Here is a 24,749-nt window from a genome sequence, read left to right on the forward strand (position 1 = left end):
TTTTTACTGACTTTCGCCGATCTTCTTTTCAGTCTTATCATCTGAGCAGATCGTGGTTTAGATGCTTAATTCAAGTAAAACAAAATGAGTACAAGGAGATTGTTGTTGGAGACTGTTAACACATTCATACTAGTTGTCTATGTTGTCAAACAACATTAAGTCGAAACGCTGAAGACCGGTTATTTAAACTAAGTTTAGCTGTTGTTCAACAAAACCGTGTCCTAAGCCATCTTCAATTTGGCCGAAAGTTTTATCTGAACATTTATTTTGTGGACAGTGTCAAGAGGGCCGAAAGCTAACAGTGAAAGGGCATTTATGTAAGAAAATCAACCCTCTCATAGAGAATGCCTGAGGCCCCTTGCTTGCGTAAAACCGCGGTTTGAGTCAGACCTCGTAGAATAAACCAGCCCCGAGACTCGAAATTCTCAGGTAATATCTAAACACCACTCTCTATTGTCCAATTTGCAAAAGAATTTTTTGTGATTTGTCAGTCTTGAGACAAAAATAAAAACAAGAAATCTGAAACGGTGTTTTTTCGCAGTTTTGTTTTCAACTAAAGTATTAATATTTCTTTTGTCTAAATAATTCAGTACTCTAATAGAAATTTCGACAAGCAATGGATAACATTCCTTACTATTCACATCAGAGGAGGTGCATGGCAAGTGGTGCTGTTATTTATGGATGAGCTACCAGCACGTAAACTGCCATGGGACTGGTATCGTGAAGTGTGGGAGGAGGACGAGGAGATATTTAGTATACCGTTGTACAGTTTGACGTCAGGCATGTTGAAGGCGTGGCCAATAGAGTACGACCCTGGTTTGGTAACACTGTGTAAAGTGATCACCAACAGGGACTGGAAAGTAACCAGATTAATCCTCTCTAGCAGTCGGATATCTGATGAAGGTTTGAAGAACTTGAGTACAGCGCTTACTCAGAGTGAACTTTACGGCTTGACACTGTATGGCGTTTGTTTAATACAAACAAAGTCAAGGATTAGAACACCTGTATGGAGCGCCAATCAGTAGTGAATGCAATTTAACCAGCTTAAACGTCAGTGACAAAAGGTTAGGAGATGAAGGAATAACACACTTGTGTAACGCGCTCATCAGGGTTCACTGCAAATTAACCAATTCGAACGCCACAGGGACTTTCTCTGGAAAAACAAGATTAAAACACTTGTGTGATGCACTGATCCAGTCAGCCCTAACAAAAAGTCAGTAACCAACTTAAAAATCAGTTGCAATAGGCTAGGGGATGAAGGAATAATGCTCTTGTTTACTATTCTGACCAGCGGTAACTGCACATTAACCAGTTTAAATTCCAGTCATAATAGATCAGGAGAGAGAGTATTAAAGGAATCACATGAAGCTTTAACCAACAAGAACTTTACATAACGAGCTTAGACATCAGAGACAATGAATTAGGCGATGAAGGAATAAAGTTCTAGTGTAAAGCCTTAACTGATACCAACTGCAAACTGCAGAGCTTAAACCTGCGAAGAAATCGGAATATAACATACGTAGGCAAACAGTGTTTGTTCGAAGCGAAAACTGGCACTGATTGGGAAGTCAGAGAAGGCCTGGTACTTTTCCATTCCATTAAGAGGCATACGGTCAGAGGCATAAAGCTCGGACAGGCTCCTCTTGGTACTTATCACATGTCCATCAAAATGTAATCTTTATGAAGAATAGAATTATTGTTTAACGCTTGTTTTTTGATTGGATAAATAATAGTTTGGTAGGTTATCTCAAGTTATTGACTCTCTATGAGTTGTCGATCAAACTATGTATTCTAAACGACTCTCGGTGTGGCAGACAAAATGTCGCCATCAACAATTGATGGCATCGTTAGACAAATTACTATTAAACTTTTATTGATCTTTTGTTCATGTTAAGTTCTTTTCAGAAGGTTAAAGTACAGTAGCTAGATAAGTCTTTTTCTGGAAGCGTAGATGCAATTATGTGTTGAAGGTCCGAAGGATGTTAAGAATATTAAATTATGTTTTTATAAAGTAGTTAAGGAATATTTTGTCTCATGAAAGACACAATTTTTAACATTTTCCGTGAACTAGTTACGTATAAATAATATAAGAATACGTTTATTTAATTTCAATAGCAGATGATATTTTTTTTTGTTAGTCATCTTAAAGATACTATGTAACAGCTTAATTGACACTGCTCTCCTTTGTTGGTTACTTGGTTAGTTCTCTGAGGCAGATTTACGTGTCGGAAAAACTATTGAATTCTATTTCAAATTAGTTTAATCAGACCTAACCTAGGAAATCATTTAGGCAAAGTTTATACTCTGACTTGTAATTTTTTTTTCACCTCAGCTGATGATTTTATCAAAAACAGAATTAAGTAATACTCTTCAAATCACTTTTGTACGAAATTATTTTACGGGTATTGCAGTTTTTGCGATAGTATAATCCGTTTTTCAGCTTAATAGAATAGGTAGGTATGTAATGTAGATGTCTTCTAATTAAAAAGATGAGAAGTTGCTGTCTTAGAAGTTATAACTCTCACAAAAAGTAATTTACATATACATTTCATAATTTTAGATCTGGAAACAAAAGTCTTTACAATAAGGCAGGATATTTTGTACTTAAAACAAGTCTTGATTCGGACTAACAATTTGATTCGAACCAGTTGACAATCAAGCTATTGGCTGGCAGGGGGTACTCTTCTGTGTATGCTTACAGGGATGTGGTGCCAAAAGGAATGAGGTGTGTCAAAGGGCTTCTGTCTGAAAACAGCTACAGATTTGTACCACCACGATCTTAAATTGGGTTTGGTAAGGAAACTGCGAGAGCGAATGAACACATTCCCTTCAACTCCAAATGAAAGAGAGAGAAAGAGGAGAAATCAAAGTCCGCCATTTGGGCATAATTTTCCAGGTCAATTTTACCTGCCAATACTTGACTTTCGCATTGATAGAAGGCTCAATCCATGTTAGACACCACTTGTCAAATTCTTATTTAAGGCGTGTAAGTTATAAAGGGACCAGTCATTCGCCTGGGGGTGGGTGGGGGTGGAGAATTTTAGGGGATAACATGGTTTTCAGGGGGAGTGGAGGGGGGATCAGTCGTTGCTAATAGAGTGGAAAGAGGGGAATATAGATACAGAGCCCTATGGGGGGTAAATTTTATTGTGAAACAACCAAATTAAAATTCCTCCGAACCCCCCAAAGGTAGTGGATGATGACCAGTCCCAAAGACTCGTGTAGATTGATAACTGTTTAGTAAGTCTGAGACCATAAAAGTTCCATCAAAGACAAAAGACCTACTTGTTTACCAGCGACTCTGTCCTGATTGCTACTAATACTAATAACATTGAGGAAATTGTAGATCACCCAGTGATCTGCTGTAACTCTGTCGGATTAAAAGGTTTTTCCTCTAAATCGGGACTTCTGTAAACCCTCGGGGTCTAACCAGTCTGACTAATCTGACTAGTCTAAATGGTCTGATCGGTCTAACTCATAACTGCCAACACAGCGAATTCGATGCCGACACTAGGAATAACATTTAACGTGCATTTAATCTTTATTGACTTGACTTAAAAATAGATGTAATGAATTGTAGACCATGAGACAAATTGCATGACTTGAGTAATGGAAGCTGGATTGCTCACTTGATCTTTTCATTATATTTTCTTTTTATTTCTTAGATTATTTGGGACACCCCTATTCAGGAAACACAAACTTTGGTAGGAGATGAACTTTATTCGTTTGTCTCACGAGGGAGTCACTTTGGATGTTGATTGCAACGTTGATGGTGTTCCCTCATATCATCATTCCCTAACACCATCTAACAACCGGAATAATATTAATAATGAGGATCGAAATGCACCAATAGCAGCGAACCAACGTGCTAAAAATAACGAAATGTAATCAATCGACCTCATCGCCTGATGAAGACTAGCAGTATTGCAGTCGAAATGTCGCGATCAACATCCACAGTGACAAGTGAGAAAACGAATGAAGTTCATCTCCTATCTTACACCACGATGAACAATAACCACATAATTATTTCATTATACAAACTTTGGTCTCAGAGAAATGTTTAATAATATCTTTACCTCAAAGGAAGGGACACCTGTATTCCAGGGATTAGAACATTTTTCTGGGTCCTGAAGCCTGGTTGTAACGTTCATTCTAACCACTCAAAATGTGACTGATCCCAAAGATTAAATGTACGCTAATCACGATGACAACAGCTTTCACAATATGACCTTTTTTTAATACTGCACATCATTTAATGACAAAGATTTTTTGCCAAAGGATAACAATTCAGATGACACTTTTTTAGGGGAATAAATTATTGACAAAACTAAACCTCTTTGTAGGGGACACTCCCTCTGGTCCCAGGGTGTCCTCTGAATGAAGGTTTCACTGCAGTTGGAATAGGTAAATTATGTAAGACTGTAAGGGTCATACTCCAAACAGTTAATCGTGAATCTACTTGTTCGAGTCATGCAGCTGACAAAGCCTTTTTGCATACAATTCCTACAGACCTGCAGAGGGTGTCCCGGCATTGTAATGAAGTGTGGCTGTGATGTTCATAATGTTACCACTGCCATTATTCTAAAAATAGTGTTAAGGTTACTTCCCACCTTCGCGGGTGTCCTTCGTGAAAAAATTCCTACGCGCGCTAGTTTCACTAAAATCCTAGGAAACTAGATATTTGACAAAAACGTTAATAACTGCAGTTTTCGATAAAAATTTAATTCAAGCGACCTTTTTTTTAAGGAAGTGTCAGGAGCCGGTGAGGCGCGAAACGACCGAAGGTTCTTCTGTTGAATTTATCGGGTATCGGATGCCGCAGCACAAGCTAACTGGCTGCACAGTCTCATTCACAGGCATCAATCAGAAGAAGTGTGTCAGGCTTTCTTCGATATTTTGATTAGTTGTCTAGATATCGGCATCTAAAGTTGGTGTAGCTAAAAATATGCGAGTAGTGTTGCGTATTTCAAATATCGAAATTTTCCGATACACTTTTGTTTGTCATTATTCCTCGGATGTTTTTGCGAAATTTGACGAAAATCGGTCAAACCCATATGCCTTTCATATTTGCTCAAAGTGGTTGTATTCCCCCCAAAACCAAGATGCGAGATGTTAGCTCATAAAGGTTCGCAAACAACTCGTGCCAAGCCAGGAGATTATCTCGCCTCCTGAAACCCGCAAGTCAATAAGGCAACGGGACCCCCTGGGGTCAACGATGGATCGAGATTTCCCAGGAAAAGTAACCCATTGCAGACACGTGTCTTTTTTTCACCTAGATCGCTCAGTGGAGCGTTGAGGAGGACGACACAATAATGAGTAAAGTTGCCAAAGGCAAAAGAAGAACCCGCGGCAAAGATGGAAAAACCGGAAAAGGTGCTGAGGAGCAGGACAACGAATCGACATACAGCTTTCAAAGTTACGATTCGAAGCGATTGTTCATGTTTTTGTATCAAGGCTGGTACTTGCATGAAGAAAAGGAAATCTCGTTTTTAACAGCGTGTTTGGCAAATTTTAGTTCGACGGGGACTTCTTCAATCGAAATCTTGACGCCAGCATGGAGCTCCGCCTGTACCAGTCACTTTCTCAAAGGAATATTTTTCTTTTCTTGACAGAATGGTACTCTTTCTTTCTTCTTTGGGCCTGCTTTCTGTTTTCTTTCCTTGGGACTTCCTTCAGCTTTTGATTTTTCCATGAGCAAAGATTTTTCCAAAAACAAAGAGCTTTCACGCGTGAATTTTGTAAAAAGCGTGATGTAAACAAATTATGGGAACAACAAGAAGAAAAATACGTTTCTTGTAAATAACTCGGGTGCTTTCAAAGGTTTCAGAAGTTTTTTTTATAGAAAAGTTGGGTAGAATATTTAAATTCAGTTTTGTCAAATAAAAGAAAAATTGGTTTTTTTGGCCTCTGAAGGTGGGAAGTAACCTTAAAGGCACTATAAATTTCATTGGTGACAGTGCAAATACAAAAAATATATATATTTACTTGGTGGATTCTACCTCGTGAAAAATTTTCAGTGAAGCACGTTGCTTCACAATGCAAACTACAATAATTATTCGGTTAAGTACTGACAACCGCGCTAATTGAGTTCTAAAAAGTCACATCAGCACCTGCCAATCACATTCAAGTTTGGCCCATACAAGTAACCCTCAAAATCAAAAACTAATGACCATAATTGTTTTTTTCAATTTAATTTTGGTTTTCTGACACTTCATTAGGATTTTCTGTGACACACTAAAATATATTCCATAAATATTTCTGATGTTTACACGCAATTTTCTGAGTTTAAAAGTAATACATATATGTTATTTGCCGGCTGGGAGGTCCGTATGGTGAAAAACTGTGACCGAGGTCTTGAAAATACCGCCCGAGGCCGTAGGCCGAGGGCAGCATTTTCAAGACCGAGGTCACAGTTTTTCACCATACGGACCGACCCTTAGCCGGTAAATAACATATTTATTTTTTTGAAACTTGAAGAAATTCTTTCCGAAAGAACCCGAATGGTTTAGGGCTTTAAATACGGCAAGATCTTCCATAAACTGAACAGTTTTTGAGCGAGTAAACGGTAGTTAAAATAGAGATGATGCAATTCAAGAGGGATGCCTCAGCGAAACATTTTCATTTCCGTAACGATAAAGGTGATTTAAAAGGCTTCCAAACAAACTTTGAAACATTATTTTTACAAGTAGCTGTCACAATCTGACACCTGTCAATTAGAGAGCGCGTAAGTAAAAAAAAAGCGTAAGAACAGTTGAAAAACAACGGAACTAGTTTGGCAAGACTCTCACGACAGTGTTTTCTTCAAAAACAGTCTGATTTAACGGAAAGTATTATTCACTCTCATCGACGATTCATTCATGTTCGAAGATTTACCTCTGTTCATTAAGTAAACGTCGAGGAAAGTAATTGTGAGTAAATTCAGTTTTTTTTATTTTGAAGTTGTGAGAGTTTGCTCGTTTGTTTGCTGCAGTGGCGTGTGTAAATCTGGTCTTTCCTCTACAAAAAGTAAATTCGAATGGCACACTCCAACGAGACACAAGGGATTTAATGCGGCCTTTTCTCAAAAAATTCCTTCAGTTTCTGTTGTGCAATTTACGGTACAGATGTTCAAATTGAACGGACTTGGAAAGACTCACCGAGAGCGTTTATTTGTTGTAGAACTTAAATTAAAACTTCGCTCGCTCTTTCACTGCGAACAAATTGCTTGAGAAAATTCAGGTATTAAATGAATGAAAGTTCCATCGTTCAGGTTAACTGTAAACAAATAACCTGTAACCTCACGTTTTAACTTTCTAGGTACTTTTTGTGAACGATTAGGCCGCTTGCCAAGCAACGTAATGTCACTATTGCTTATACAAATTCATTCTGAATCCAATATTATTAGGTGACATCAGGGTGTACAAAACTACAGAAAAGAGGGAAAAAACACTTGTTCTTGGCAAGAACAAAGGAAACCAAACGACTAAATTATTACTCTAAATCCAAGTCGTCATCTCTAGGTATTTATTACAAACCTCAATCGACTTTTCAGGGATCTCAGGTTATTACACAAATCGCGGTGTGACTCGTTTATCAACGAGATCTCGTGGGAGAGCGATTTGTTTTGTCCGCCCTTTACTGACGTAAACGTAGGCATGCTACGCATGCAAAAGTTTGTTTTTTTTGATGGGTGGGTTGAAATGGAATACCAAGTAACTGATGTTTGCATTTTTGTAAAAGAAAAGAGCCTTTACTTTCAAAAGATTGCAATGAAAATATCGATCAGTGGAGAGCAAAGAAACCTTCCAATTTATCCAAAATAAACTCAGACACACGTGCTTTATGGTCTATTGCCATTCTTGTCTGAATAATTGTCGGGAAAAAGGAAATGCATTGATGCCATGCTTTCTGTAGTCTCATTCCTCCCTTGCACTCTGTTCTTCGTTGCGTGACGAGACCAAGCAATGGCCTGTTCGCAGACTAAGGCGATGGTTACTGCCGTTCCTTCGTCAGCGAATTTGATTGATAGCAAATGTCTCAGCACGTGAGAATTGCGTGGAAAACTGACCAACCTTAGCATTTAGGATTATGTCATAAAAATTAGGCTGTATACTGGAAAATGGCATTTAATCTGAGAACGTTTCTCATTAAAAAAATTGGGTTTTTTGCTTTAGGCTGAGAATATGTTTTTAACAATTCTGGGGACTGGCTTTAATCTTTTGTATAGGTTACAATTTAAGCGTCGATCGTTTCAAAGCTTCAAAATCCCACCCTCTGGGCAACCCCCCCCCCCCCCCGCCCAATCCTTTGAAATTTTGAAGATTGGTTCGTTTAAATTCCCCACTCAAGTGCCGGATTTTATGATCAATTACCCCTCTTCCAAAGAAAAAATGTTTAAATGGTGAGAAAAAGGCATGGTTTATGGCCTTTCGGTTATAAGCATAATTCTAACATATTCTACGATGTGAAATTTTATCATGCTGCTGTGTTTAGCCACTGAATGCAATACCTTCGAATGAATTATATTTGTTTTATATTTACAGCATCGGTTCATGTACTATTCAATAGCTGTTCATGCATACTCTGCGGACAACAACTATTTTGTGAAAATAGCGAGATCAGCGCTGCGACTTACTGAATTGACTATTCAAGCTATAAAACCTAAAAATCACACTACTCAATCTCACAAAATTTTCACAGCGTTTGAAGACCTTTTTTCCCCTTTTTCTTAAATTATTCAATCTCCAAAAAGAGCTCGTGTATACGGCTGAAAGGACTTGACACCTCCGATTCGAATTCTCCTCCTTCTCGGGCACGGACGTCAGTCAAATGTCCCTGGGTTGTCCGGGAGGGGGGGGGGGGTTGTTGAAACTTCGAATTGATCGGTGCATTAGCAGTTAATCCGTAATTCTACGCAAGAGATTATTTGCATATATTCTCTTGTCCAAAGATGTGCGCCCTCTGATTTGAAGATGAATGATCGGGAATACTCTCTTAATTTTAATGACTATATGAATAGATGTTGTTAAGTTTGTGTCGTTTTCCCTTAGGTACTGGGTTTGGATTGACCTATTGAAATTACCCTTTTTTACCCTAAAGAATCTTGCCGATGACTTCTGTAGAAGACTGATGTTACAAGAAGTAGGATTTTTTGCTCGTTTATATGCAACCGGAAATCCCACGATCTATGTGCTGACTCTTTGCTGCTTCCCACTACATCTTAAAGAACAAGTGCAAACTCCTATATCTCCAGATCTTCGCCGCGTTTGTGCTCAAGAGGGAGGAAACTCGCGCAAGCCACTGTGTAAAGAAGATTGGATGTCTGTGTCTCTTTCCGAAGCATTTACTTTGATGCAAGAAGTCTCAGTCCTTCGGGCTGAGTAACTCTCAGGATTCACCCGCCCAAAAGTTACCTCCATCTGTGCGAAGGTTTTACACCCCTCACGCTGCCGTGCAAAGTGCGTGACTAGGAAGCTTCACAGAAGATTAAGTTAGCTCTTTCAAATAACTCCTTCACTGCACTTCTTTTCTATTTATCATCTTGCATCTATTTGGCACTGGTGAGGTTAAGTTAGACTTAAATTGCCACTGGCAGAGCTAGACTACTCTTTTTGTGGGATATCTAGTCAGACAGTTTGCTGCAGCCTGAGTTTTACAGATTGTTAGCGAAAATAAAATGAAGACACTACCACGTGAGTGATTTTAAGTCCTTATGAAATCACGGGAGTGAATCGCAACAGAAATTGCACTCAAAGTCTCAGCAAAAAATTGCCATTGTGAATGACCATTAATGTTAGGGGTTTTCTTTTAAAATGACCGACGACTATCATATCACATTTGCACCAGAGTCTCCTCGGCTTTGAGGAACTCTAGCTTGGTAAAGGCACAGGGCATAGGGTATATCCTTATAGAGTCAAATGAACCAATTGACAGCAATTTTCTAGTGACAAGGCTAGAGAATTGATAGACATAAATGTCGGATAAAATATTAAGAAATTAACTTTCTCTGTTGCAGACCTCTTCTCCCAGGTACTTTCCTTCTACAGCACAGGTAGCCATGCCTGAGCAAAAGGAAGATCAGGTGAAAAAGGCAAAGTTCTAAAATATTAAAGATAATAGCTACAAGAAATTAGCAATTTCAACCGACCCTTCAGATATCCACAGTTTTCAACGAAATTTGTCCTTATCTTTCCAGGTCTTAAACTTACTAATGGATCAGAAAAAAGATTTATTCGCAGTTCCGTGTTATTTACATTTCCCTCAGCTTATGTTCGATATCATATTCTATCAGATGTGTCGCCCTCGGAAAAAAGAAAATGATCATTTGATTTTGATGAAGTCACGAGCTGAAAAAAGCCTCCCACAAGTTTTATAGTTTCTATCAGTGCTTTCCGGTCTTCTTTTAAAGGTATTAGTTCGTTGGTCGTGTTGTCTGATCGTCCGGGTGAGTGTAGTCCTGACGACCCTAGGGACTGTTGTCGGTAGTAGTGACTTACGTTTTGACAAACTCAGCACAAGTCATAATCAGACAGTCCAGTGAAGGGCTGTTGCCAATCGATTGTTTTAAGTCCGGTTTGTGTAGACTGATTGGTCACGAATGCACACCTTGATAGAATCATTAGGGAACTTTAAGGTGGGTTTTAAGTTAATATAATTTATCGCACGTTTCCATAACCTTGTTATGTTATTTCAGGTTGCGCTGGAATCCAGCACATCTTTCCCCTCTCCGAAAGCACCTGAAGAAACAGCTTCAAATAATTTCTCAAAAGAGGATTTGAAAGTTACAATCTTAGCAGATGAGTGGAATTCACTGAAAGGTGGATTATCGACGTTTAACAGAGAACTTGCTATTCATTTAGCAAGCCGATCCGACACTCAGATCACTTTCCTTGTTCCTCACGGTGCATGTGGATTGGAAGAAAAAGCAGCAGCTGCGAAAAATTGTGTTACTATTATGGAGGCCAAGAAACTTATTGCATGCCCTTCCCCCGTAGAATTGTTTTTTCCACCGAAGGACCTTGGAATTGATGTCGTAATTGGTCATGGCGCGAAGCTTGGTCATCAGGCTCAGATTATTAGGGACTCTCATGACTGCAAGTGGGTTCAAGTAGTGCACACTGCTCCGGATGAACTCGGTATGTACAAGGACTGTCCGAAAGCTATCGCACAAAGTGAAGAAAAGAATCAGCGTGAGGTTAGTCTATGCGAAATAGCTGACCTTGTCATGGCGGTTGGACCTAAATTGAAAGGTTTCTACTCCAATCATCTACGCTCTTTCAACAAAGATCAGGATGTTGTGGAATTTACACCGGGAATTATGAGAGATTTAACTGATGTGAAGCAGTCGCCAAACGAGAATGACGTATTTCAGGTCCTAATGTTTGGGCGTGGTGATGACGAAGACTTCGAGCTAAAAGGCTACGATATTGCCGCTGGGGCATTTGCAAGTCATGAGCTGAAAAACGACTTCTATTATCTCACCTTCGTTGGAGCGGCCCCAGGGAAACAAGACGAATTTGCGGCGAAGATTCTTCAACATGGCATTTCTAAAAACCAGCTGTCTGTCAAAGAATATATCAAGGATAGAGATCGATTAAAAGAGCTGCTTCTTCGTATGGATCTGGTTATCATGCCTTCAAGAACAGAGGGATTTGGACTCACTGCTCTTGAGGCCTTATCCACTGATGTGCCTGTCCTTGCTGGCCATAACTCAGGCTTTGCAAAAGCGTTGCAGAAGATAGAATTTGGAGAACTCTGTATAGTTAACTCAGATAGTCCCGAAGACTGGTCAAAGGCGATTAAGAGGGTCCGTCAAAAGGAGAGAAAAAAGCGGCTAAACGAGATGCAACGAGTGCGGGAATCTTATGGACAGAACTACAAATGGGAAGAACAATGCGAGATTCTTATAAGGGAGATGAGGAGGAAGGTTTTTGGTAGGCAAGTTATTTTTTCCTTACTATCGCTGCTTTATTCAAATCTTTGACAATTGAGGGAGTTTTTTTGGGTCTGCTTTTTTTGTATATGTTTTTCTCTTTAATTGTCCACCTATTCGATTTTTTTCGTCATTCATTTACTAATTCTAATTAATGCTTATCTATTCGTGCCTAAGTCTTTCTCCTTCCTTCTTTACTTCATTTACGTCTTCCTATCTTTCTCCCTTTCTTCCTTCCTCTTTCCTGCCGGCTGTTCCATCGTCTCTTAACCAATATTTCTACTACTACGAGAAAATCAACTTACATTCTCTAAAATTGCAGTTTTAAGCCTTTAATTACTCTCATACTTTCCAGTGTAGAACCTCAGTACATGGACAGTAGACCTATGAAGACACTATGAGAAGCAAGCAATATGGTGATTCAACACAGAATTTTGTATTACTGAAGAAACTAAACAATTAACGTCTTTCTTAAATCTTTTATTTCATCGAATTGGCCAGGAAAACGTTTACCCAAATAAGGCTCTCTTAGATCACTAGATTAGATGTAAATATTTTAGTTTTGATATAAATTTCCTCGTAGTGCAATACTGAAGTTCACTAGTCAGTGGTTTCACCCAGAGACCCAAACCAACAGTTCAGAAGAAAGTATGTAACTCATAAACATTAAATGGATATTATATTCGTTTTCACTTTCTGTTTTTCTTCGACGATAAAGCTATAAAACTTTATCCTATGTGAGCTAAAAAGCAGACACGAACTATCTTGCCGCGTGGGGATCCGCCACATCTGTGTGGAGAATTGTGACTCAGATGCGCGATATAATGTTCGAGAGGTGGAGTAATTTCCGGGTAAGTGTCGAGAGTTATCCAGGAGTTATCCTTCAACGTGCTCAGTGATTGGCTTAGATCACGCACTTCAGCTAAATTCAACTAAAAAGATCCAAACCAAAAATCATGGCGACTTATTCACTGACGCTTTCCGTCAGGTAATTTTCCTTTAGGTAGTTTGCGTTTTTTTATTTTTTATTTTTTTTACTTCGAGTTTTACGACGGTTTATTCAGATATTTTTTTCTGCTTTAAATGACGGTTATGATGAAACACCCAAACGAAAAGCGCTCTAAGATTAATAGAAATTGTTCTTAATTCTTAGTTATATATGTCGTTTTCCAGACCAACACCCTTTTGTTGACACCCTAGCGGTATTTCGGACAACATCTATGGGAAAACGCCCTACCAGCCGGGAAAAAGCACGATCGTCAGCAGTATGAGACAATTTTGAAAGATCTATCGCAACTTACAGACGTGTATAACAACAATAAGACATGCGTTCTGTGATTCCGTAGGAAAATATATTTCAAGTAAACACACTACCATAATTTGTTGTTGGTTTCGTTATCTTTGTTACGTCCAAAATAATAGTAATAAAACCTATTTCATTCGTCAATCCTCCACCCATAAGTTAGTTTTACCTGTCAGTTATTCCTGTAGAGGCTTCGAAAAGAAACACTCTTAGAAATGAGACTTGTTGGAGCTAGAATGATTTACATATTCCTCTAATTCCTATTAGGCAGGCAGCGGTTGGTTTTGTAAGGCGCACATTGTCAGTAATGCAAGAAAGTATCTAGCTGTGTTGTGGTCTTTTACGATTGGAATTGACACTGATGACAATAATTTTAGTAGCGTAGTAAATGAAAGCCGGAACAGAGGTGAGAGACGAAGTTTGATCGTACGTTTGAGATGCTTCCATGTTTCAATACGCATGCCCAACCATGACACTTTCCTATGAAAGACAGCCTGTGTGTCAGCCTCGGCCCGTGTACCTAACAGTTTTGTGCGCGATTTTAAGCGTCAAGCAGCGGAGCTGCGAAGAACTGGCCGTGAAGTTGCGAGAGGCCTTAAACGAAAAAATAGATGGGATTTTCCACGCGAGACTTCCCCTCTCGTCTCTGTTGCTCTGTTGCCTTTATTTCCACTTAGCACCCCAAAAAAACTGCTAGCTTTTGAATATGGACGGGACAGATACAAGCTGCGGAGAGCCGCACTCGACTGGCATTCCAGGGACATATATCTATGAGTTCAGTCTCTGAACCCCCCCTTCCGCCCCCTATGCCTCATCTTGGGGAGAATTCAGTAATGTTCACCTCGCGAATACTTGGTTGAGACAAAATCACCGGAGTAAATCATTTCCTAAGAGTCGGGCCGCATATGGCCAGTGCTGTAACCCTAAAGGATGAAATTCAACATAGCGCAACACACGCCGACATGGTTGCAGCAGTTTTCGGCTGCAGTAAGATCACGGTTTCCTTCAAAGAAATTGCAAGTCGGTTCAGCCAATGTTGATTAGGGAAGTACTGTCGCTATACGGGCAAATATTTCGAGTAGAAAGGCAGTAAAGAGTGACAACAGCCGCAGATACTGAGGCGGAGAGACTGTACACCCAAGATGAAGCGAGAAAATTATTCCGTAAGAACAAGAACGTGAGTAAGGATTTCTTGAAGTTTCTGCTGGTATTTTGACCCTATAATATAATTTCCAGTGTTTCGGTGTCTTAGTAAAGGAATTCTGAGATGAAGTGGTTGTGACTTATCGCTTCTTAAGCTGAATCAAAGAACATGCTTACAAGTGCACACGTCCGAAGGCCAGGCCTATCGAGTCGAAATTTGAATGGTGAAATTACGGGATATATGAAAATGTTTCTTAATTCTGCCTTTTTAAAATATTTCAAATGAAAAGGTCATTTCCACTTTAGAGCTTTTTGCCTTTGCCCCTGTCAATCCATTAGCTTCAACAGCTGCTTCAGTTTGATTTGTACAATTTCATTTTCAGATGAAGTCTTTGCAAGAGACAGAATTTAGAAAATATCTATCTCCATACTGTCTCTTACAAGATTCAGTGCCTGATTATAGATCTCTTTGGTTTGTGCTGTTTGTTGTTTTTGGTTTGTATTACCTCAAGCTACCCAGTGACTGGAAACTGAAAATTATTCTGATATTGCAGATCACCAACACAGAGGAGATGAAACTTTGTCTTCACCAGGCCAATGCGCGAATAGAGTTAAGTATGCAAAAAAACACTCTCATTACCTAGCATGCTTAGGGGCAGATCGCATGTACAACATGTAATCTTGCACAATATCACAGTGGATCAAAGTGCGCTGTGAGCAAACTCGTGAATTGACACATGATTTTTTTAGATTATGTTTAATGTTATCTGGTTTAGGGAATTTTGTGGTTGATTGTCATATCTAGAGTACGAGCAGTAGTTCAGTGTTCGCGAATGTTGCAAAGAAACAAAGTAACGTTGGGATAAGAAGGCATTACAATTGAAATGATCATGCTATTACATTTGACAAGGTGGATGATGTCGTGTTTTAAACGTCTATCATTTTTAACTCGTGAATTGCGCGCATGCGCAAGAGCGAGTTATAGATACGATGTGGGGAATAGCATTCGCTCGCTCGCTCGCTCGCTCGCTCGATTGGTCGATTCCTGTAAACTTTTTTTAGATTTTAGGCTTTTGAGTGCATTTGATAGTTTTTGGCGAGCAATAAACAGACGAAATGGCGACCTTTGTTGCTAAGAATAGTGGTGGGATGAAAAAGAAGCCAATGATAATCTTAAAAGAGTTTTTTTTTCCTTTTAGTTTCAACAAGCGGCGCCAGCGACTGGCAAGCATTCAAGGATTCACACTGAAATAACAGAACAACCTTCGTTTTTCATAAAATTGTAATTTACAATCCTTGAACTTGAAAACAATCCGAAGATTCATTGAAAATATCACTTACTGCGAAGCGCTCGGAGTTTACAGATGTTCAAAAGCTTTCTCTGTTATAGCGTGAGATTGAGGACAAAATTGATTATTTCGTTTCGTCGCGTGTGTTTTTCCTGTGTGAAGCAACAAAAGATGCCGGCGACTTACGAAATAACAAGTTAACACGAAAATCAAATAACACCTAAACAAACAATTTTAGCTACCGATTTTCAGTGAATTTTTAAAGAACAATTTTCTTTTAAGTTTCAAGACAATTTGAAGATTCAACATACATGCAACGTACTAAAATGCGAAAGTTACACACCATAAAATTGATAAATAGGCCTGAAATGAAATTCTATCTTGTTATTGATTATACGTTGCCTAGCACGTGACTTAAATCTACCCAGGCGGAGATCTAAAATGACGGTGGCAGGCTTGGTTTAGTTATATCACTCAAAACTCGTTCCCGTTTGTCTCATTTGATAAAGAGGGAATCGTTAATGTTTTCATTAAGACAGTATTGCCTTGATTTTCTAATATTTACAACGAAAGCCAGTAAATTTCACTTTTCACCCACATTTACTTCCAACCTTTTCTTTTGAACCAGAAACAAAAATGATAGACGTTTAAAACACATGACATCATCCACCTTGTCAAATGTAATAGCATGATCATTTCAATTGTAATGCCTTCTTATCCCAACGTTACTTTGTTTCTTTGCTACATTAGCGAACACTGAACTACTGCTCGTACTCTAGATATAACAATCAACCACAAAATTCCCTAAACCAGATAACATTAGACATAATCTAAAAAATCATGTGTCAATTCACGAGTTTGCTCACAGAGCGCTTTGATTGTTTCTGGTTCAAAAGAAAAGGTTGTAAGTAAATGTGGGTGAAAAGTGAAATGTACTGTCTTTCGTTGTAAATATTAGAAAATCAAGGCAATACTGTCTTAATGAAAACATTAACGATTCCCTCTTTATCAAACGAGACAAACGGGAACGAGTTTTGAGTGATATAACAAAGCCAAGCCTGCCACCGTCATTTTGGATCTCCGCCTGGGTAGATTTAAGTCACGTGCTAGGCAACGTATAATCAATAACAAGATAGAATTTCATTTCAGGCCTATTTATCAATTTTGTGGTGTGTAACTTTCGCATTTTAGTACGTTGTATGTATGTTGAATCTTCAAATTGTCTTGAAACCTAAAAGAAAATTGTTCTTTAAAAATTCACTGAAAATCGGTAGCTAAAATTGTTTGTTTAGGTGTTATTTAATTTTCGTGTTAACTTGTTATTTCGTCAGTCGCCGGCATCTTCAGTTGCTTCACACAGGAAAAACACACGCGACGAAACGTAATGATCGATTTTGTCCGCAATCTCACGCCATAACAGAAAAAGCTTTTGAACATCTGTAAACTCCGAGCGCTTCGCAGTAAGTGATATTTTCAATGAATCTTCGGATTGTTTTCAAGTTCAAGGATTGTAAATTACAATTTTATGAAAAACGAAGGTTGTTCTGTTATTTCAATGTGAGTCTTTGCATGCCTGCCAGTCGCTGGCGCCGCTTGTTGAAACTAAAACGAAAAAAAAAACTCTTTTAAGATTCAATCAAAAACGTTAATTTCCTGCTCCGGAAGCATAATAAAAGTTAAAAATTTTTTCCAAACTCGGAGCTAAAAGTTAAAAGTTATGAAATATTTCTTCCGTATTTCGATCGGACTTCATCAGTCAATGATATGAATGTTAAAAAGATGAATTTTAAAAAGGTTTTTTTTAACGCCTCTTGGGGGTTAGAATTTTGTCAGAGATAGCTGCTAATTCGTAACCATTGTCTCTGTTTAACGCCGGTTTCGTAAGTTTAATTTGAATAGCTTCTCTTATCCTGCGTTTGAAGGTGTTAACTTCGGTTGATAGTACTTTTGTCTTATTTGGGTCCACTTTTAAGATTATCATTGGCTTCTTTTTCACCCCACCACTATTCTTAGCAACAAAGGTCGCCATTTCGTCTGTTTATTGCTCGCCAAAAACTATCAAACGCACTCAAAAGCCTAAAATCTAAAAAAAGTTTACAGGAATCGACCAATCGAGCGAGCGAGCGAATGCCATTCCTCACATCGTATCTATAACTCGCTCTTGCGCATGCGCGCAATTCACGAGTTAAAAAAGGGAGCAAGGATGTATTGGTAAGAGGGATGGCCTCCCACTGCTGAGGCCCAGGTTCAATTTCTGGACCTGGTGTCACATGTGAGTGAAGCTTGTTGTTGGTTATGGTCCTTACTCCAAAAGTTTTCTCCGAATCCTCCGGTTTTCCTCCCTCCAAAAAACCAACATTCTAAATTCCGATTCTACCTGGAGACAGTGAAAAAAGAAAAGCACCTTATGTATAGACTACAAGCAGTCCCTCCTTTCTGGCGAAGTCCCTTATGCGAATAACAAAAATCAGTGAAAAAAGATTGACGTTTGCGCGCTGCGGTAGCTCTAATTTTGACTTCATTGCGCGGTGGGAGCTCCATGAGTGAAATTCTCCTTTCAGTCGTTCTTCGTGTCAGTATAAAGATCTGTGCTGAAGTTCCATCACTTTTAAGGATAGCATGGAATGTTCTGTAAAGAATCAATTAAAGAAAAGAATAAAGATATGTTTTTGTAAAATACGTTGAGAGAATATCATTAGCATTAAGACATGTTGCGGATAGCTCTATTGTGCCGGTGTTTCTTGTGGGATTTGCAGGAGGTGGGTAGTTACAGAACAGCAATGAGAAAGATGGCAGCTGATCTCCTGCATGTGCGAAAGGATTGCAAACGTTTAGAGGTGATTAGTTGTTGAGTATTAGGAACCGTCTTGTTTTAGTAAGTAAGTGTAGTGTAGTAAGATGAGTTGATAATTTCAACTCGTTGTTTGCACAAGTCCAGCCCAGCAAAAACGTTGTTTTCATTTCAACCACTTATTTATTCTAGGGGGCTTGTGTGCCTCTAGGTTGTGATAAATTTTTAAATTATTAAGGGACGATCAGGCTGAAAGAGAAAGTCCCCGAATGAAGGCCTTCATTTATTCCTAAGGTGATATTTCTCGAGCGGTTTTTTAAATCACTTTCTAGCTTGGAAATTTTAATCGCGTATGGCGGGTTTTGCTCGTGCGCACAACCTATGGAACAGGTAAGTCAAGAAGCCTGGGTTGAATCAGCTGCACTGTAAAGCGCCCTTAAGCTTATTTTTAGTTGTAATTGATTCTTTCAGGAAACCGACAGTAGGCTGAGAAGGGAGTTAGGCCAACATGACGAGATATTCAGGTTAATGGTCAGCTCCAAAGACTTAGATAATGTGACACATTCTGAGCTGGTACAGAAGTTTGGTAAGAGTTGCTGTACCCTTGTTCTCGGCCGCTATGAAACACAACGTCGTCGTTGCCTAAAACAGTTACTGTTAAAGTTTTCTTACAATTGGGCGAAAGACTAATGAATGAAAAGCAGCTAATACTAAAATAACGGTCTTGAAACTTTTTGTGTTTTACTTCAAGCCATGTTGAGCAAATACATTCCTCTTCTTGCCTTGTAGCTCGTGTCCTTGCACCTGTTCTTGTTCACATGTTAAACCCTGATTTTTTTATTTAACACAGATCAATGCTGTCATTTTTTGTTTGCATAGAGCAGTCGTGTTAGTTTTCTCTGGCAAATACTATGAAATGCTCGACTGGGTCTTCGTGTTTTTACGGGTTTCATTCTGCCGAGGACTGACACTGCAACATAACTTTCTACTTTTCGAATTTTCGCACTTGCAGTGCTCCTATAAAAGAAGTTGGCAGATGAATCCGCAAAGAAACAAGAAATAAAATCAAGACTTCAACACCTTCAGAATGATCTTATCAAGGTGGCTTTATATTGTCTCTGATTTACTCATAAGATCCGATAAGTGATTCTCATGCAGGCCTTCTACCTGCTATCTCCTTCCTTATCGCCAGCTTGTTCGTTAACGTTTTGAAATTATCAGCTATGACATGTCTAATACTTCTATAAACAAAAGGCTACGTTTGAAAGGGTAATCTCACTCAGAATTTGTATGAGATATACTGACGAAGTTATAAATTTGCAGAAAAATGAGATGGAGAAGGATTTTTTGAAACTACAAGAAGCTCATGAAGGCAACAGGCACTTCTAAAAAAGTTGCAGGTGAGTGGGATACACTACAACAAATAGATGTATAATTTTGTTAGTTCTTATCGCATTTGAGAAAGAAGTGCTGATAATCTGTGAACATAACTTAATTCAACGTATCGTAACATAGCTCCGCGTAATGGTGTCAACCCTAAACAACGTGCACTTCAAAAAATGCGGTGTTCATTCGTACTCTTGAATTGCCATCGTGGCAACTTGCCGTAATTTTGATGATATAGCTTCCAAGACCTGAAAAAAGGATGGAAAAGACAGATTAAGGAATAATTGCTGAAACGCTGCTTGTAAAAATTTGTAGTGTTGTGGAAATTATCTTCTTGCCCTGGTCAAAAAGTTTTGTCGGCGCAGTCGTGGAGTCCAATTTTCTTTTAAACTCCTACAACCACCTCACTGCTCCACTCATTATTCTGGTACCTGATTCTACTTGTGTCACCGAGTTTCGCTCACACATGTACAAACTCTATGTTTGGGTTAAAAAAACTGAACTCGAGTTTCATCGCTGGCAGGGAAAGGTACAAAAGGCACAGACGATTCAAGATACCTGCAAGAAACAAGAAAAGGTGAAAAACCATCGAGCGAGTTTTTGAGACTGAGTTGTGAACCTTCCAGACAAAAGGCGACAGTTAATGTTTAAATACGAATCCCTTGTAGGTTATTGTACAACTCGAGCAGCTTTTGGCCCAAAAGGGAAAGGGACCATACAATGGAGGTGAGTTACCTTTGAAACGCATCTGTATATTAAGGTGAATTACATTTGTCATCAGTTTATTATAAAGAAACTTGTACGAGAATGATTATAAAAAATACTTTTACAAGGGCGAGTCCAAAGAGGCAAAGTTATTAGTTTTCAGAGAAACTATTTCGTTACAACGAAAGGAGTCCAGGTTTCAACTATGCACACAGAATGATTGTCTTCGGTAACATAAAGCGAAACTAAATTGATAGCCGTTGGAGCAGAAGATCACACGCGCTTGGTATCTCTATCCACCCCTACCACACCCTTATACCCAACATGGTGTTACTCATAAGGCGTAAGGCAATCATAACTCGTCTTTATTCGACGACCAAGCTCAAAATTTACCATCTTTCTGCATATACTTACCAACTATAATCCCCGACCAGTCTCTACAGAAACTGGCGAATCTTACAGAAAAATCAGTGAAGAGAATATCAGACTACAGACAGAGGTTTTGCAGTACAAGGTAGCCATAAGTTTTATTTTAGTTTTTTTTAGTTTGGCCTGTTTTGGGCATGCTAAACACAAGGAGGTGACACTTTTACCTCAGAAACACGCTCACATTTGAAGCAGTGGGATAAAAAGAAGGCCTGGATAGCGCCAAATAAACCTCTGAATGTGTTGTGATATATCGAAAATGCCCTGTTTAGTTTGAATAACGCTCATTCTTCTAAAAAACTACTTTAAGATATCAGTGCTTCTTCCCAATCCTCTCTCTATTAAACGCCCTGTGCGTAATAATCACCCCCTTCCTCAGCCCGAAGCGTTCTCAGCAAGGTATGAAGAGCACACGGTCACCAAAGATATTAATCGGTTGGCACTTCTAGCTCTTGGTCAATTAAATGAAGGGAATGTAAATTGCGCATTTTGTCCCATCCCATGTTCAAAACGAGGATTGTGCATTTTGCATATCCTAGGAGCACATCAAAATGGATCAGTTTACTAAATCCCACTAAACCCATCGTCAAACTCACTCTATTTCCTGTCAATATATCCTACTGATCAAATAAACATGGTTTGTGCCCACTGACTTTTTCGGTGGAAAGAAAGCTACTGGATAATTTGTTTTTCTCTCGTAATCAGGAGCAGTTGAAAGCAGCCGAAGCTAAGCTGAAGAAACCAAGGTATGTACACTTAATTTTTCAGTACACATGCACTTTCAGCCATCTTACATCGTTCGGTGATAATCGGCTTCTAACCATTTTTGAGAACTTTTCAGTGTTAGGTTTCCAGTCGGATTGCGGCTTCAGCTAGAGATAACGTTTTTGACCCTACTTCTAATCCTCTGGATTCGCCGACGAAAGCGGCTCTTTCATCCGTTGGGATCGTTAGTTTTTAACTTTATAAGAGTCAAAGTGATTAGAAAGGGAATAAATGCCTGGGAGACTGTCACGAATTTACCATGGGAACTGAACCTTTCATGAAACTACCAGTTGAGGAGGATACGTAGAGGTGACTGACTACTTGTCTGATTTTGTTTCAGATCACCAGGAGAACAGCAAGTGGTTGGTGCAAGTGTAAGTGCGTTACTCTTGAATCAAACGCATTTTATTACTAGTTAACTGCTTTCTTTAGCAGGAAAGTGTCAATTTAACACAAAGCTTTCATTGAGAGAGCCACGTTATGGATGTGGCTTCCAAATGTTTCGGCTGCCCATTAATTAGTGGAAAAAACAAGTTCTTTACGAGCGGCGTAAAGTTTCAATTGAAAATTTACAGTGGGCCCTTGGCTAAAGATGATTTTTAAGTTGGTCCAAGGTTAATACGTTGTAATTTTGCCTTGAAGATCAAGAAATTTTCTTAGTCGTATACGTGGGGTTAAGAAAGGCAGATGGATGACGATGTTTGAGTGGAAATCTCGATTAGTCCATGGACTTCCCATTTTGTTCATAGGACAGTAATGATTACAGTAGTATAAACACTTTAAAGTAAAGAGGTGTAAGATGAGATCCACTTATTTTTTTTAATTCCAAAGGTTTTATTTTCGCCGTTGACAGAGTTCAAATGTTTTTAAAACATGGCGAGACTTGCATTGCGCAAAAGTCTAATTGAATTGTCTGTTTGCAGAATGGACCGATGTCAGACATGGAACGACTGGAACTTTTTGAAAAACTAGAGAGAGCGGAGGGACGGATTGTTGCTCTTGAAAAACAGGTGAAGCACTCAGCTGCATTGTTTCACTTTTTGGAAGTGTGGAGGTTTGCTTTGTCTGACATGTCATAAGGTGGTCAAAGTTTTATTATTGAATTGCCCATTTTGTCCTTTGCCATCCTCCGCTAAGTCCAATCAGCCATTCGGGTGGGAAGACAAGAAAACTGTCTGATAGACAAATGATTAAAGGGGGTCAGTTTCTAAAGAAACTGTGGTGCTGCTTCGGTGGGAGAGTATAGCAGGTAATTCAGTGTCAACAACTAAGTTGAAAACGTAAATTGGCCACCGCAAAGATTTAAAAGGCCGCTGACGTTTCGAGCGTTTCTTGTCGCTCTGACGAAGGGCTCGAAACGTCAGCCTTTTAACTCTTTACGGTGGCCAATTTACATTTTCAATTCAGTTGTTAACACTAAATTGTCTGTTAGACAGTCAGTCACGTTGGATGGCTGATTGTCGGGCGGTAAGCCGTCAGACAGACAGGCAGACAGACGAACAGGCAGGCGGGCAAGCAGGCAGACACTTACACAAAAAAAAAAATATATGGTTAAAAAAACTGAAAAAACAGCGCAGAGGTGTAATAAACGTAGCTCTAATATCGTTTTCTCGGTTTCCTTGCGTTGTCTCTGTAGTTGGCAGATAACGTGAGAAAATGGGCGAAGGATAAAGCCGACCTACAGGTGACTGTTTTTCTTATTTTGGAGTGACAGTGTTGGCGCATTTTTTTCGGTCTAAGAATTCTTTTGGTCCACCATGTCTTAGTTCCCTATATTTATCAACATTTCCAGTTACCTTTCTCTTCTCTTTCCGAGGCGTATATTGTTTTAAAATTACTATGGATAGTATCAGTTTTGCCGATGTTCCTTCCAAAATGGAAAGGAGAAGTCAGTGATGATGTGTTGTTTGAGAAGCATTGTGTTTTATTTACGCAGATGAAACTAAACGAAAGTCAGGTCGCTCAGAGGACAGGATACAAAAATTCGTCCACTTCTGTAGATATTCTGGACTGGGTTTGTATTAGTTTCTTTCTTCTTTTTCTCCTGGTAACGTTTCAAAGACTTCAAAGTAAGTGGTTGCAGATATAAGAGAAAAACTTGTGTCTGAACGCTGCCTCAGTTTTGTAGTGAGTGACTGTGATATTGCTAGTATCTCACTGGCATTCATCTTCTTTGTTTCCTTGAAGATCGGTTCGTTCTTGTGATCGATAAATAAATTACTTGTTGTTAACTAAGAGGCGATTACCTCATGCATTTTTCTGTCTAGATAGTCTGGCTGTTTGGGTAAACAAAACGTATAGGAGTGTATGAAAAGAGTTTAGAAAAGCCAGGGCCGAGATCTTGTGATGAGAACTTTACCTCTCTATATACTATTAACTCTTAAACATTTTCGTAGGAAACCTTACGTTATGAAATCCCGAATAAAAGTGGAGCTCCGACCTCTAGGACCAACTCTAAGTCCGCCCTGATTCTAAGAGTTTTTATTATTTCACAGCATAATGGACCAAAGCCAAATTCACTTTCAAGACACTTGGGTCCGCGACGACCGTCACCTAAACTGGATCCTTTGGAGAGAAGATAGCATTTTAAACTTAGCCAGTCTTAGCGGATGATTTCATGATGAGAGGACACTGGGCTCCAGCTAGGCAACCATTATCCCGAACGCATTGATCCTTTCACCCCAGTCCAAGATCTGAATATTAATTTTCCTGGCTAAACCTGAAGTTGAGCATATCCGATATTTCCTGATTCTTTGTCGAGTATCCCTCGGAATTTGTTTTTATGTCTGGACAGTAATCCCCGACTTGATTATGAGCGCTTTTCAATTGAGTGTCGTAAATCTAAAACCAAAGTAAGAAGAACTACCAATCAGAATCAAAGAAACTATCGCAAAGAGGAGCCAATGAGTGCTCGAGGCAAAAACAAGTAAACTACCCGAAGAGCGGGAAAACGAGAGTCACCAAGTTGAAATAGGTGTTAGTTTTGCATCTGATTGGTTGAGATGATGGCGCGAGTGATCTTGACCAATC

General features: G+C 39.1%; 2 protein-coding genes, 3 long non-coding RNA genes and 1 pseudogene across 8 annotated transcripts in view; all 6 read left to right on the plus strand.

Moving 5' to 3' along the window:
- LOC131788998 (uncharacterized) overlaps positions 1-12,571 on the plus strand; it is a 75,519-nt gene extending 62,948 nt beyond the window's left edge. Inside the window, exons 11-13 of the mRNA XM_066170604.1 lie at positions 9,995-10,060; positions 10,673-11,912; positions 12,267-12,571. Coding sequence (XP_066026701.1) covers positions 9,995-10,060; positions 10,673-11,912; positions 12,267-12,271 — 1,311 coding nt within the window. The 3' untranslated portion in view covers positions 12,272-12,571. The remainder of the gene's footprint in view (positions 1-9,994; positions 10,061-10,672; positions 11,913-12,266) is intronic.
- LOC131796246 (uncharacterized) overlaps positions 1-24,749 on the plus strand; it is a 96,990-nt gene that overhangs the window by 40,511 nt on the left and 31,730 nt on the right. The window lies entirely within an intron of this gene.
- LOC131792988 (uncharacterized) lies at positions 345-9,363 on the plus strand (annotated as a pseudogene).
- On the plus strand, positions 18,905-21,060 carry LOC131776394 (uncharacterized). Its single transcript, XR_010718617.1, has 6 exons — positions 18,905-19,023; positions 19,450-19,538; positions 19,761-19,837; positions 20,347-20,400; positions 20,492-20,549; positions 20,963-21,060. It is a non-coding gene; the product is annotated as an uncharacterized lncRNA (long non-coding RNA).
- On the plus strand, positions 21,658-22,732 carry LOC136276899 (uncharacterized). Its single transcript, XR_010718426.1, has 3 exons — positions 21,658-21,700; positions 22,060-22,093; positions 22,643-22,732. It is a non-coding gene; the product is annotated as an uncharacterized lncRNA (long non-coding RNA).
- LOC136282758 (uncharacterized) lies at positions 23,354-24,341 on the plus strand. The gene is made up of 3 exons (XR_010718422.1): positions 23,354-23,403; positions 23,656-23,733; positions 24,215-24,341. It is a non-coding gene; the product is annotated as an uncharacterized lncRNA (long non-coding RNA).

The sequence above is a fragment of the Pocillopora verrucosa genome, chromosome 8 (genome assembly GCF_036669915.1).
Source record: "Pocillopora verrucosa isolate sample1 chromosome 8, ASM3666991v2, whole genome shotgun sequence".
Lineage (NCBI taxonomy): Eukaryota > Metazoa > Cnidaria > Anthozoa > Scleractinia > Pocilloporidae > Pocillopora > Pocillopora verrucosa.